The sequence below is a fragment of the Phytophthora parasitica genome, assembly GCF_000247585.1.
Source record: "Phytophthora parasitica INRA-310 unplaced genomic scaffold supercont2.21, whole genome shotgun sequence".
Classification (NCBI taxonomy): Eukaryota; Oomycota; class Peronosporomycetes; order Peronosporales; family Peronosporaceae; genus Phytophthora; species Phytophthora nicotianae.
The window spans coordinates 649246-663715 of record NW_008649007.1 but is presented as its reverse complement, the minus strand read 5'-3'; the positions used below and the strand labels follow the sequence as shown (position 1 = coordinate 663715).

The 14470-nt window shown below is 47.3% G+C and overlaps 6 protein-coding genes across 6 annotated transcripts; 4 read left to right on the top strand and 2 right to left on the bottom strand.

Annotated features, from left to right (window-relative positions):
- Positions 1–33: 33 nt before the first annotated feature.
- PPTG_09882 (hypothetical protein) lies at positions 34–696 on the bottom strand (the record flags this gene model as incomplete). Its single annotated transcript, XM_008905671.1, has 2 exons — positions 34–112; positions 200–696. 2 exons carry the CDS (start codon positions 694–696, stop codon positions 34–36), a joined length of 576 nt encoding a protein of 191 aa, XP_008903919.1.
- A 139-nt stretch (positions 697–835) lies between these two features.
- PPTG_09881 (hypothetical protein) lies at positions 836–3203 on the bottom strand. Its single transcript, XM_008905670.1, has 5 exons — positions 3088–3203; positions 2459–3015; positions 1726–2391; positions 1180–1664; positions 836–1118 (listed from the first exon to the last, which is right to left on the bottom strand). Exons 2-5 carry the CDS (start codon positions 2670–2672, stop codon positions 945–947), a joined length of 1539 nt encoding a protein of 512 aa, XP_008903918.1. The 5' UTR covers positions 2673–3015; positions 3088–3203; the 3' UTR covers positions 836–944.
- PPTG_09880 (hypothetical protein) lies at positions 3027–3704 on the top strand (the record flags this gene model as incomplete). The annotated part of the gene is made up of 2 exons (XM_008905669.1): positions 3027–3594; positions 3658–3704. 2 exons carry the CDS (start codon positions 3027–3029, stop codon positions 3702–3704), a joined length of 615 nt encoding a protein of 204 aa, XP_008903917.1.
- A 909-nt stretch (positions 3705–4613) lies between these two features.
- Positions 4614–4973, top strand: PPTG_22703 (hypothetical protein; the record flags this gene model as incomplete). The annotated part of the gene is made up of 2 exons (XM_008905824.1): positions 4614–4767; positions 4957–4973. The coding sequence occupies 2 exons, from the start codon at positions 4614–4616 to the stop codon at positions 4971–4973; spliced, it is 171 nt and encodes a 56-aa protein (XP_008904072.1).
- A 2199-nt stretch (positions 4974–7172) lies between these two features.
- Positions 7173–9753, top strand: PPTG_09879 (hypothetical protein; the record flags this gene model as incomplete). The annotated part of the gene is made up of 3 exons (XM_008905668.1): positions 7173–8246; positions 8299–8454; positions 8536–9753. The coding sequence occupies 3 exons, from the start codon at positions 7173–7175 to the stop codon at positions 9751–9753; spliced, it is 2448 nt and encodes an 815-aa protein (XP_008903916.1).
- Positions 9754–11042: 1289 nt separating this feature from the next.
- On the top strand, positions 11043–12881 carry PPTG_09878 (TKL protein kinase; the record flags this gene model as incomplete). Its single annotated transcript, XM_008905667.1, has 1 exon — positions 11043–12881. One exon carries the CDS (start codon positions 11043–11045, stop codon positions 12879–12881), a length of 1839 nt encoding a protein of 612 aa, XP_008903915.1.
- Between the last annotated feature and the right edge of the window lie 1589 nt (positions 12882–14470).

Here is a 14470-nt window from a genome sequence, read left to right as displayed (position 1 = left end):
GAGATCGACAAATATATAGTGTGTCTAGTACTGCTAGCAGTTAGCGGCTGGGTGCTCGCAATTGATGATGGTCGAGCTGCCAATAGGGTGTTGTAGATATTGTCCTCGTTCGCTGGAGGTAGGTACGTCAGTGTAGTCTACATGTATTCGCTATACTCGCTCGTCGCCTTCGTCATGTCGACGTGGGGGGAGGGCTTACTCGAAGAGACGACGATTGAGTTTCTTGCGCGAGCTCGAACGAGTCACTGGTTTCTCGTAGGTTTTGGCCGTTGCTGCAGCCGTCGCAAGCAGGCTCTGATGCTTTAGAGCACGACGATCCTGTGCCTTACGAGGAGTTGTCGCTGCATTGCGAGAAGCTTGAACCTGAAGTCCACGCTTGGCTGCTGTCTGTGCCTCCTTCAGCAAGTCACAAAACGAAATCGACGGTACTTGCGCTACTTCCTGCACTTCAGCCTTCGTCGACGAGGCCTGGAGATCCGAGATCACGCTCAAAACCGACGGGGTGAGTTGGAGCGGTGTTCTGCGGTGGTCATGGGGAGATTGAACGCCTAGTAGAACGTCCATGTTGTCGTAGAAATGCTCGCTGTCAACGTCCAGCTCAAACTCCAGCAAGTCGCCGTCGTAGTTTTTCAGGAAGGTGGAGATCCACTCGTAGCCATCTTCAGGAGTATCTCTGGGCTGTTCACGCCAGCTCATTCTTGCTGATGAAGATGCAAGCTACGGTGACTACGTTGGATTCGAACAGGGAGGCCAGACTTTTCTACTATGAAATTGCCACTGATGAACGTTCTGGAGAACTGTATCCGGAAAGTCCATCTTGAAAGAAAAGTTTAACCATACCAAATGATCTTGTTTGAGAAAGTGTAGATCACACACGTTGGCACCTTCAAATGTTGAAAATTTATTCAAAACTTGTCGAGTAGCCAGAAATCTTGTCAGCCAGCCTATTCCTCGTCTTGTTCGTCACGCTGTTCTCCATCGATGTCCTCGATTTGCTCGGGTGGTTGGGCCAGGCGTTTAAACCACGTCTTGTCATGCATGGTAGTAAACTCTTCCACGTCAAACTCATCCTCTAGAGCTCCGTAGCTATCCGCCGTCTCCAGCCACGTCCGGCATTGCTGCAAATAGAAAGAACTGTGAATCATACAGAACTGCTGAAGTAAGCCACAGTACACTCACCTCTTCGTCTTCGAACGGTGGCGATGCATACAAACATGCCAGATAATACCCGCCAAGTTTATCGTGGAAGTGATGAGCCGAGCGTAGCACCTCCACTGCACGAGTAAAGCGTGCGTCACCTGTCGCTCTCTTCTTCTTCTGCTTCTGAGTCTTCTTCTGATTATCTCCCAGCGTGGGAAAGGCTCGTACAAACGCAGTGAGGCCCTTACCGAGCGTGTTGAGTAAATGAGGCACTCGTTCATCGATTTCCTCCTCTTCGGGCTCATCCTGGTCATTCGTGTCCTTCCTCTTGCAAATCTCATGACACTCTTGCAGATCGAAGCCAGCCTCCGTCAACAAGCTCCTGTACTTTGCTTCCAGGTCATCGAACAGCGTCTTCCACTCCTTATCCGTAACTTTTCCTTCCAGACTACTACTCGTCAAGCACCTCGCAGCCAGATAGTTGGTCATCTCCATCAACACCTCAGCACTACCAGGACTCAACGCTGCAAATCATAACCACGTTAGAGCATACCTACATCACTAAAGTTACTGGAAGCCACTTACAGATAGCCTTCTGATACAGTGCGAGTGTCCGATGGAAGTCGTCAACGCTGCTTGAGTCCTCCAATAGACCACGTAGTACAGCCTCCAGTAGCTTTGCCTCTGCATAGTCCTCAGCCGTCACCTGATCGTCATCTTCACTGTCGTCCTTCTCTTCTTGAATCGACTCGTTCTCGTAGATTACTTCCAGTTTCTCACACATTTGCAGTGCTCTGTTATAGTAGACCTGTTTAACTTTATCCCCGTCCTCCTCCAAGAACGCGACTAGATCTCCTCCTTCCTTCAGTGCTTTCGCATATTGAAATCTCGTCTCGAACGTTGTGCCTCCGTCCACTTCAACTGCTCGCTGGAATTTCGATAGCGCCTGGTCCAGCACCTCTCGACTCTGGGTCTCTGTGGCCACAGTGAGCAGTGACGAGCCCCATAGAGAGAAGCCTACGGGTCCTAGAGCGGCGTCTGCGGCGTCTTCGTCCGACTCGTCCTGACTTAACGTCAACATCTGCTGGAATTTGTCCGCTGCAGCGTTTGCCAGCGTCGGGTCCTCGTTTAACGAGGCCAAACGAGCCAACGCTGTACCCCATAAGAAATACGCGTCTAGCTGCTTGGAAATGGGCAATTTGTCATTGCTTTCCAACAGTTTTTTAACACGCTTCCCGATCTGCCAGGTTTCTGCTCCCATCGAGCCACGAATACGTTAAATATGGTAAAGTGGAAGATGTTTAATGGTTTTACGTACGTTTTTGGGACGTTTCCTCCTCTTGCAGTAGGTCGTTAATGCTGGAAAGCTCGGCGTCTACTGTGGACAGGACTGCAGCGTCACTGCTGCTGTGGCCTGTGGCTGGGCGCTTGCTGTGAGCCGCGTCGTCGCTGCTGGAAGAGCGTTGCCGCTTGCGGTCTGTAGTTGCCATCGGTTTGGTTTTAGAAATGGGTTGAAATGGCGTGGCAGACATAATTTAGGTGGAAGTAGCGATTCGGTGGTAGATATACACGATATGGTGATGTTGAAGTTCATGTTGATGGCACTCGTTTAAGCAACCTGCCCACTCAATACCTGGACGTGCGTAGTGCTGTCAGTCCTAGACGCATGTTGCGTTTGTCTTCACAAGCCAACTCAAGCCATTGCACTTGCAATAAAGAGTGGCTAATTGTCAAACCAGTGCTAGTATTGTTGCCCAACTCCACGATCTGATTATCGAGCGTGCGAGCCAACACCATTACATGGGGATCTGATGCAAGCCAACGGGGTTTCCAACTCCAACCTGCACACTTCTTCTTCATTCTCATTTTGAAGCCCTAAAGTAAAGATGCGAGTCAGTCTCTTTGTCGTTGTCGAATCTATTGGTACGATGCTACTTTCCTTCGCACCAACGGTTCAATGCCACGGGTACCTCTCGTTCCCAGCCGCCGTTTATCGCGACCCGTATTCGGCCACGTCGTTCGTGACGACAATCTCTGAAAACATCGACCTGAGTACTTTTGGTGGGAAAAAGTGGAATGATACTCCGGCACTTAACGCTGCAATGTTCGCCTCATCGTTCCGGAACTCAAGCTACTCGTCGCTGCGTGAGATGATCGATCCTGTCGTACCTGGATGCGGTAGCACACGCCTCGATGTTGCTCCGGTTAATGTCACCGGTGCATCAGAGGCGCGTTGGCAGAACGACGAAGAGCACCGCGGCTTTGTCGACTCGCACCATGGTCCGTGCGAAATCTGGGTGGATGAGCATCGTGCGCTTCACAACGATGACTGTCGAGCTGCTTTCACGTCGTATCCAGCTCATTTGCCTCTTGACTACGACGCATTGTGTGATGGCGAATGTCGTCTCACGTTCTACTGGCTGGCACTTCACGAAGCAGCGTGGCAAGTTTACAGTAAGTTTCTAATTGTTTCATGTGGCTTTTATTGTACTGACAATGTATGGGATATTCTTGCAGAGGCCTGTGCTCCCATCGTCAATACCAACAATGCTAAACTCGCGTAGACTATGGACAACGTTTAGCTGAAATGTAGAAACGAAAGAGATTGAGAATACATGCATAACATTTGCTGGCCTTCAATCCGTTATTTTCCTTTGTGTGTGGACTTAGTTAACACTTCGACACACCAGCTCAGTCAATGTCGGCAAACGCGATCGCACACACTTCCTCTCCATTGAGGGTGGGAATTCCACTGTTTGTTCGGAGGATGGGTGTTATCTTGTGCGAAGTTGGCTACAGCAGTGACACTTCCTTGAACCACACGCAGCACTACAGTCATCGCAACAACTTGGACGAACTTATAAGTTATAAGCACTTACTAGGCACGATAAGCTGGTATCAACGACCACCGTGTAATTGCTAGTAAGCTTATCTAACAACGTCCATCCAAAATCCAAACTATCACGGTGAGACGGGGCCGTTGGTGTTTGCTGCCTACATGTACGTGGCTACAAGTCGCGTGAGAGTATCACTAATTTAAACACAATGCAGTTCAAGCCATCTTATCGTCGCAACTTAATATCGTATTCCGACGCATGAAGTTTCGTTGGCAGCTATGTACAGATATTGATTTAGGAAAAACATTCACAATGCTGGGACAAGTATATTTTGCGTTCTATGGAGATGTGCCGTGTATCACAGACACGCTTTGTGAAAGCAAGTACACGAACTTCTGCAGTTCTTCTACAGTAGAGTATGTTTCTCTACGATATCATTAGTATTATTCAAGACCATAAAGATTACAACGAGCAGTGAACGAGAACAAAACGTTTCACGAAGGCACTAAAAAAAAAAACGCTTGTATTGTTACATGGGACGATAGTTTGGTTCTGTGTATCGTTGGCACTATCCCTTGTGCTCGAGGTTCTTCATCGCCAGATAGCCTGTCGGGTGTTGGAGGTGCCGCATGCCGCATGCCGCACTACTGTCTGCCGTTACATTCAGGGGACCGGTTGAATTTGTCGCAGTGTGGACGACGGTCGTTCCTGAGACTACCAGCACTCACTTGGGCCATGGACAGCACGGCGGCCACGACAACAATACGGATGAGCTTCATGATGCGCGATGGTATTGTTGCTTGGGTTTCTTGTGTTGCCGGATTTGCTTGCGCAAGTCAAATTGGAGAATGATCCACTATCTGCGGACTGTAAGGCGAATAGAAACAGACCCGCGTAGTGAGTTATCATACGGCATGGCGGCATTGACGAAACATAATACTGACATATGAACTTCAACGAGAGGTGCAGATGTCTGAAGCTCGTGGCTGTAAATAAAACAGAGTCCACGTGAAATAGCAACCTCAGTTGCATTCCGTGAGAGAACTACAGACAAACAGAGGGTTTGGATCGATTCAAGGCTTCTCTATTATCAGCTACCATAGATGGTAAATCGAGGTTCAACATCGCTATATTGTATTATTTTGTGCCCTACCAATTTCCCGATGGAGATACACAATAGAAATAATAATGTCGCAATAGAGTGTAGCTCTATTGGATGGTAGCACTTAGGAAGCTTAGCACTGAAGGACTCGGGCGAATGAGGGCCGTCGACGTTCGACTTTGCAGTGTTGTACTTGTTGCGTTGTTGGAACATTGAGAACTGATTGTTGTTTTATCCACTACATCGAACTCCTATGGACTACTTGAGCGACTAGATGTACAGTATGCATATGTAGCAGTCTTGTAGTCTCATGCTACTGCAGATCCAGTTGGTTGCTGTTTCAAACTGCAAGTTCAATAGGTTTTTCCACACGTTGAGGATTTTCGCGAGAATGGAAACCACAGATAGTGGCCGATGATGCCGATTTCCTTTGACGGGCTGATCTCGCGACAAATAATGTATGCAGGGAACGCTTTTATCCTGGCAACCCATGAACACAAGCAATCAGCTTGTAGCAGACTGCTCTATGTAGTGGTTGGAAGCTGCACCCTGTAAGGCACCCACAGGATTAATATCACATGACATGACTCCTGCGGCCAAAATGCTGTCCGTATTAATAGTGCAGATGATCGTTCCGGTACTGTCCAGCTGGCGTTAGCTATCCACGGAAGACATCGAAACCAGACGTTGGGAACGCTAAGATCGGTTAAAGTATATTATATCGCGCTTGTTGTATGTTTTTTCAGCTTACAGTGAGTCCTGGACTTATGTGCTCCACCAGTATAGTGCAACTAAAGACAACCAGGCGCAGAACAACGATATACCCTGCCATCACATTAATGAATCTTAATCAACACAGTGTTCAGCCACTTCATGATCTTTACTGCGTTGGGCGCGATCCAGAGCAATGGCCACGCACAGGTCATCAGCGATCCAACTAGGGAGGTCGATCGGTGTCCTCTCTACAAACAATGGCAGAGCAAACATTGGTATTCTTCCATCGAAGAGCTGATACATGCTAACTCCAATCAAAAAGAAGCGAGAAATTTTTTTTTTAGGAAGATCGGAGTGCTAGTATTAGATTACTCCATGGTTTTCTACCGTGCTAAGTGTGTATCTGTTATTTGCCAGCATACTTTTTGTGTTGTGCATCTTCTTTTCAAACGGAAGATAGTGCCAGGGGTCGGATCGTAGACTATGAACGCATTTATATTATCAAAGGATCGCTATAGGTAACAAGACGCATTAAGACTTAAGTGTTTGTTCAATGTTTTCTCGTATTCTTCCAGGGGGGGGGGGGGGGGGTAACTTGTTCTCAAACTTGAAATGACTTCTTAGTCTCGAAAATTAGACCGAATTTTGAGAAAGAGGTAAAGGGTATGCTGATTGATGCGCTACTGTCTGCCATGACAATCTGGAGACCGGTTGAACTCGTTACAGAGTTGATGACGGCCGTATCTGGTGTGACCAGTACTAACTGGTGCGACGCACAGCGCGGCAGCTACGAGCATAATCCGAGTGAACGTCATGGGACGCGATGATCTTGGTTCTTCGAGTCACCAGAGTTGCTCGTACAAGTCAAATCGGAATATGAGTCATTATCTCCGGGCTGGATACAGAGACAACAAGCTTACAAGCAAATCGTTTGTCAATACCGACGATATGAGCCTTTTTGATAGAGTGGTAATCAATATTTCGAGTTGATATCCGTGTACACAATAATGGAACATCATGTATCGGCATGTATACAGTAGTCTGCGGTGTACCAGGAGCTGCACATTCCTTTTATCGCTTGACGAGCTGCCAAGCAAATATCGTGCTGCAAGAATTATATTTTCATTTCCTCGCGTAATTGTGCGACTTGACCACCCGATACATTTAAAAAAAAAAGCCCTATGAAATTACTGTCACCCTAGGCTCGATTGTTTTTCAGGAAGCGCTTTCCAGGCCATTTAATGCACATGAAATTTAATAAAAATGGACATGAAATTTAATAAAATGCACATGAAACGACGCAAAAACACCGTCTGATTGGCTAACGAACTTGAAGCTATGTGCGACCTGCCACGAGTCACACAGTAAGATCTTTTGCCATGAATCGAGACGACGACGATAATATCCGCGATGAAGACCAGGACGATGCGACCTCAACGCTGAACGGCGACGAGGGCCAACAGGCTGACGAAGAGTCCAACATCCGCATCTTCCTGCGTGTCAAGCCGTCCAAGAAACCCTCGGGCTTCTTCTCGTGGGACGACGACGCGAACATGATGAAGTACGACATCCCGAAAGATATAGCAGCTGGACTGATCAACAACTCCCGTACGTCATACAAGTTCCGCTTTGACTCAGTCATTGGCATGGAAGCCAAGCAGGAAGAAGTGTTCGATCGAGTGGGTCGCCCCTGTGTCGAGAGCGCGTTGAACGGCTTCAACTCGACCGTTTTCGCCTATGGTCAGACTGGATCAGGTAAAACCTTCACCATTACAGGTGGAGCTGAACGGTACGAGGACCGGGGTCTAATTCCACGGGCCTTGTCCTTAATCTTCGAGCGTATGCGTAACACCAGCCAAGCGCAGATCATCGCACAGATCTCGTACCTCGAGATCTACAACAATCAGGGCTACGATTTGTTGGATCCTAACCACGAATCGACCAAGTCTTTGGATGATTTGCCGCGTGTAGCCATGTTAGAGGATGAAGACGGCAATTGTCACTTAAGGAACTTGTCCATGCATCCGGTAACAACAGAGGAAGACGCACTCAATCTCCTCTTCTTAGGAGATACGAACCGAGCTGTCAGCGAGACGGCAATGAACTTGGCGTCTTCTCGTTCTCACTGTATTTTCACTGTATCATTGGAGACACGAAGAGTGGGGAGTGAAGTTGTGTTGCGTTCCAAGCTGCATCTTGTGGATCTGGCAGGATCAGAGCGAGCTCACAAGACTGGGGCTAAGGGCCAGCTACTACGTGAAGCCGCGTATATTAACACCAGTTTGCATTACCTTGAAATGGTCATTGTGGCTCTGCATGAGAAGAACACGAAAGGGAGGACACACATTCCGTACCGCAACTCGATGATGACCTCAGTGCTGCGTGACTCGCTTGGTGGGAACTGTAAGACTGTCATGGTGGCGACTGTGAGTCCTGAAAAAGACCAAACCGATGTAAGTATTCTTTTATTTCCTTGTGACCAAGTAATAATTACAAGGTTTGTAGGAATCCGTGTCTACTTGTAGATTCGCACAACGAGTGGCTCGTGTCAAGAATGACGCGCGTCTGAACGAGGAAGTGGACCCTTCAGTGATCATTCGCCAGCTCAAGGCTCGTGTTGCTTCTCTTGAAGAGGAACTGGCGATCCTCAAGGGTGATGTGGTACGAAACATTAGCATGGGAAAAAATGTGAAGATTACTACTTCGAAGTATAATGTCTAACAGTTTTATTTGACGCCGTAGAATGAAGGCGCCGAGCTCAAAGATTACGAGATGGACAAGCTACGTCAAAAGTGTTTGAACTTTGTCAACGACTCGGAGCCAAGCGCTCACTTGGCGATGGGCGAGTTCACGTATACAAAGATGAAGGCGTGTTTTGATATTCTCAAGAGTATGGCTAATGCTGCTGGAGAAGCAGCAGCTGGCGGCCCTAATAGCGGTGTAAAGCTCATTTCTGCAGGTACTGGAGGCAACAACCAAGAGTTGGAACAGCGTGTTCATGAGCTTGAACAACTCGTTCAACAGCGCGACAATGAGATCGCCATTATGGTTAACATGATTCGTAAGGAACACGGTGCTACAATCCCCGCAGAGTTACTAACAAGAGGATTCGTAGGTTACACCAGTAACCAAGACGAACATGAGTCAAAGCCTCAAAAGAAGCAAAACGCACCGAAAAAACAGCCAGGTGACTACACGTCAACGCTAGTGGTGGACTCTGCAGTACTAGAAGACCCTGCTAAGGCATTTGAAGCCTTCAAGGCGCAATATCCAAAGAACGACGCGATTCGAGACAATAAAATCGCTCTCAAACGCAAATATGACGCTGCCAAGACTCTTGCAAGTGATGTAAATGATGCTCGTAACCAGATTAAGGCTCTAACACTAAAGATTGAGAAGCTTCGGAAGCAGCAGGCGATAGCTGATGAAGGGCTGCTAGGGGTTGATGATGGTTCACCTGGCTCGGATGCTGCAGCGTCTGCAGCTCGAGCGGAGTTGGAAGCTGCTGAACAAAAACTCAAGGCAGACATTGACACGCACAAGATTGCATACAAGAAAGGGTTCAACGAGCTCAGCGAACTGAAGAAAGAGATTCAACACATCCAGAAGATGCTCGAGATGGGTCGCATTAAACTTCAAAAGGATTTCGATTTGTGGTATCAGCGACAGGGAAAGGGGGCGCTGTTGACAGAGACGCTTCTTGCTCAAGCGAAGCCAGAGGGGAACCAGTTTACAGGTAGTCGGAGTCAAAAGTCGGATTTGTCAAAACCAACCAAATCGTTATCACCGGAGCGCCCTGAAAGCGCTTCCCGAAAGCCTCCAGCCTGGAGTGCAGAGGTAAAAGATCCGAAAAGGTTCTCATCGTCACAATCGCTTCGTTCATCAGTAGCAAGGCAAAGCACAGCAAGGTACGACGTGTTTGTTTTGAGATATTTGATATTGTCATGGTTCACGTTGTGAATTGCAGCACTGTCGAAGAAGACGTTTCCGGTTTTTATGAAGCGCTTGATATTCTCAAACGACGCAATGATACGAGAAAATAAATAACGTGGCCTTGATTCCTGTTGCAATTGTACGTTGTGATACCATGATCAGAATGGTGATCAATTGCCAGAGTCACAATCACTGGATTGTTACTGTTTGTTGGAACTAGAACCCCATCGTGCAGGTACAGATTTAGTTGGCGACATATCTGACACCTTAGTTATACATGGTTGCCCGTTCCTATTAGACGTCTACCTCACATTGTCAATCGGAAGCTATTTTTTTTGTCAGACACACGCTCCAAGATTTCACTCGCAAGCGTCTTGCCTGGCAGAAATCCATATTGCAGAGGCGACATTGCGTGGAGCGGTAGAGTTTAAGAAAAGCCAGCCGGCATGAGTCTTTTGCAGCATCCACCCGCAGGATGTCTTAAAGGGTTGCCACTGTATCCACTGTACACAACGTAAATATCGACTAATCGCCAGTATTCGATCCGTTACGCCTAACAGCGTTGGCAAGTGGCCCATGGCGTAACCCTCTCATTTCGTCTTTCTTCCACCACTTCTCTTACAAATAAAATGCCTCCGTCAAATGCTCGCTGCTGTGCTAGAAGTAGAAGCCCTCGACGATTGCAAGACCACAACGATAGCGCTCAACCAACACCATTCAATGACAACTTACCTGTCCAATCCGACACATGGATGCGCTCGGACGCTGTGGAGTACACTCGCAATGGCACCCTCGCCCGCCTCCTGTGGCCACTGTGCGTGGTTGGGTGCGCCAAGCGTGGCGCGACACGCCTCAGGCCGTTGTGGTGAACTCGATTAAGGCTGCCTGTTTACATGCCGATCCCACGCGCTGATTCATATGGAATTACGACGCCTACGGGTGGTAGTTCCAGCAACATAGTAGCTGTGATGAGACAGGAAACGAGCTAACTACGGAGCTTGAGAGTGAGGGCCATTCAGTCTTGACGACTTAAGTCACTCTGGAAGCATCTAAATAACCAGCTTTTTGAAGCGTCTGATAACCCACCGCTTAAAGATCAAAGTTCGATAAGGCGAAGCCTTCAGCGATGCCAGGATTCTATAGTTACTAAAAACGTAAATAGAGGACCTCTGAACCACCACCACGAAGTAGACTTATGTCAAAAAGCTTTAACTTCAAAGTAACGCTTATGGGATGAATTTTACTGGACTCCTGGATGAACAGGGCGCTGCTTCCACTCATTTTTCGTTTGCCACGTTAACGCACAACCCCTCTGCATGGGTACCTCAGTTGGTAAACTACGCCGTTTGGAAGATGCTACACCGAGTTCAAGGTCATACCTAGATGCCGACTTGCCTTCCGATCCCTCATCCTTCGCCTTCGATGGAACCAACTCTGATTTAGCACGGCAGCTGTACTATCGGTCACTTGCAGGAGACTCGGCCGATCAGCTCAACCTCTCAACTATTCCTTCCAAAATTCAAGACAGGCTCGATGATCTCGATGTTAACTGGGCTGATTTGGATGGTATCGCCCAACGTGCAGTGCTTTGGGACACCGGATTTGGCATCTCAAGTTCCGATGAGCCCGTGCAAATTTTTACCGATGGCAGTCACTCCATCGCGAACCTTGCCGTCCCAATCAGTCACTTCGCCGGCGCAGGGTGCACCTGGACGAATTGCTCTCAACCAGATGGCAGCATTAGCTACAGCAATTTGGCTTGTAACGCAGAACAAATGCTCTCAAAAGCAAGGTGCTTTGCTGAGGATTTCGAAGACGATACTTGGGTTCTCAGCCCAACGTGGTCCACCGGAGGATGGCCACCAATGATTCCGACTCCGCGTGTGTACATGGACAGCTGGACTGACCCGGCTGACAATACTACTTATACAGTCTTCGCCATCCACACACTAGCCTTTGATCAAGAGCCATTTTATAGCGAATGCCCTAACACTACAAGGAACGGTGGCTACGGAAGTCTGGTGGTCCCGTGCGCACCAACGGCGAGGGTATCGGCTTCATCGAGTTCAGAAATTACACCAGTGGAAGGAAGCCCCTGGGTATCTCGATGGATTGCGGAAGAGTACTCAACGAAAACGACTCCACTTCTCAGCACATCAGCCACAGTTGGAATTATTACTGGATGCATTGTAGTTGTTCTCGTCATCCTCGGATTCATCATCGCCTGCAAGCATCGTTCCAAGAAAAATAAAGGCCAAACCGGCTTGTGGGACGACGATATTATCACTGCTAAGCGCATCCCTCGCAATCGGGTCCAAGTCAACCAACTGCTCAGTCGAGGCGCTTTTGGAGAGGTTTACGCTGGCGCATTCAATGACCGACAAGTCGCAGTGAAAATGCTACTTCCAAGCACCCGCCGTGATATTCGACTAGTGAACGAGTTCCTGGCAGAAGCCAGGTTAACCGCTTGCATGGAGCACCCGCGCATCGTCACTTTGGTTGGAGTTGCGTGGGATACCCTCTCGGATTTGTGTATAGTGCTGGAGTTCATGGAAGGTGGAGATTTGCGGTCACTGTTGAACAATTACGAAAAAGCAAAAAGAAAATACCCCGTTGGGTTCAGTCGCGAAAAAGTGACCATAGCGTTGCATGTGTGCCACGCACTCACGTATTTGCATTCACTGGAACCGCCTGTAATTCATCGCGACTTGAAGTCGAGAAATATTCTATTAGACGAAATGCACGAAGCCAAGTTGACCGATTTCGGAATTTCTCGAGAGCGTCTTGACCGCACAATGACCGCAGGAGTGGGCACGTCGTTGTGGATGGCTCCGGAGGTCATGATGGGCGAAAAATACGACGACAAGGCGGATATTTTCTCGTTTGGTGTTGTGTTGTCCGAGTTGGATTTCCACACTCTTCCGTACGCTCAAATCAAACGGGAGATGGAACGTTCACACGGCCGACAAATGTCAGATGCTACGCTGCTTCAACGAGTGGCGATGGGAGCGACTAGTGTAGAGTTTTCTGATGTTGGTCCGCAGTCGATGGTGGATCTTGGTAGAGCATGTGTTTCTGTCGATCCTAGTAAACGTCCATGTGCAGCTGAGGCGCTGTTTAAGCTCCAAGTCGTTCTGTCGAAGGATCTGGCGTGAGTGAGTTTTATTGTTAATAAAACTGGTATGTTAAGGAAATTAAATTCAAGTTGGAAAGTCCGAACGACACTCGTTCTTATTAAGTTTAGCACGTGGTAAACACATGAAAACCACTAACCAGCTCTAAACGTTTGGGTTTCCGCGCTGCTAACTTAGCAGCTGAGCTCTTTAAAACTTCTGAAGAGCGTGAGAATTATTCTGAAGGACAGAGATAGTCGTTGAAAGATATCTTGGGGCTGTCTGGTTTCTATTGTGACTGCGAGCTTGAAGCGGCTGACTAAAAACTTGAAGACGAAATGGACAAGATCAAGATAGAAACGATTCAGCGTTCTAAAAAATTGAAGCAGAGATAAAGGTTTGACTGGTGATACGCTCAGAAATTGAACCCCCAAGAAAGTTGTAACAAAATCACCGAAGAAAAACCATCATGCCAAGTGAAGCTTCACCCCCAAATTCATCGCTGAAGATTTTCAGAGAGCACATCCAGATCGCTCTGGTGATAAAGATTGGATTCGTTTTGACAACTCAGATTACTCCTATCTGAGAAGAAGCACACGTTCTGAGTTTGAAGAAGCGTTTGACATGTTCGAGCGACCCAACAAGTAAACGGTTAGAATGGTTTACTCTTCTTGGTTTGGATCAGCATCTTGCTGCAAGGCAATTCTTTTTCTCTTTCCTATTTACGGAAACGAACGAATATAACGTTGATGCTGCATCAGGGAGCGAAAATTAATTAATTGGAACTTTATTGTGCTTTGCACACATTCTGTCTAAACGATGTTCTATTTTTTTTTAGCAAAAAAAAATAGAACATCGTTTAGACAGAATGCTTGAAAAATAATCCAACATTGATTTACCTACCGTAATCGTCGAATTAACGTTGGATTACCATTTACTCGAAGAGTTAATGTTGTCTTATGCGTGTCTTCGTTGAATGGCTGTAGTAGTAAAAGCGCCAAACCAACTTCGCGCACTCTAAGTCTTTCTTAAGCCCGTGCAGCTCCATTCCAGAAGATGACAATTTCTATCGGCATGCGTTGGAGATCTATTGTGCTGACCTACATCTAAGACATTGACCTAAGTGTCGTTGCGTCCGTTATGGGGGTCTCGACGCGGTATATTTCTCGTTGGGAGTTACTGTTTCGTCGTAGAGGTAATGTGATACCGAACACGCGAATCCCGCTTCAAATGAGAATGAACCTTTGTTATTTGCCGATTGGCCCGTGAAGGAGCAGGACAGTGTGCAGGCAAGCACTTGTTCAAGAAACAAGCTGGGAAAGAAGTAGCCGGGTATTGCCTTTTTGCTGTGGCTTTGCTTTGTAGCTGCAGAGTTGCTTTGTTATCCGGTATAATTAACTTATTTTTAACGTTGGGTTATGTTCTAGCTTTAGATACACGAAATAGATTTGTAGTTGTTTAGATGCGCTATTCATAAGCCAAAGTTGATGCAAAGCACAATACATAAAACTATATATCGCGTTATAAACGTTTAATGATTAATTGTGGGCTCTTCGATGGTTTCTGCGACTACTTTTGACTTTAATTGTGTTTGAAAGGACAATATTTAGCAATGCAACATTTTTGTCGCC

Bases quoted from the DNA above. Each gene is read 5' to 3' on its own strand.
- PPTG_09881 (XM_008905670.1), bottom strand. From the start codon at position 2,672: ATGTCTGCCACGCCATTTCAACCCATTTCTAAAACCAAACCGATGGCA. The intron at 2,392-2,458 runs GTACGTAAAACC...CGATGGGAGCAG, and splicing joins GGAGGAAACGTCCCAAAAAC to AAACCTGGCAGATCGGGAAG. The intron at 1,119-1,179 runs GTGAGTGTACTG...TTCTATTTGCAG, and splicing joins CACCGTTCGAAGACGAAGAG to CAATGCCGGACGTGGCTGGA.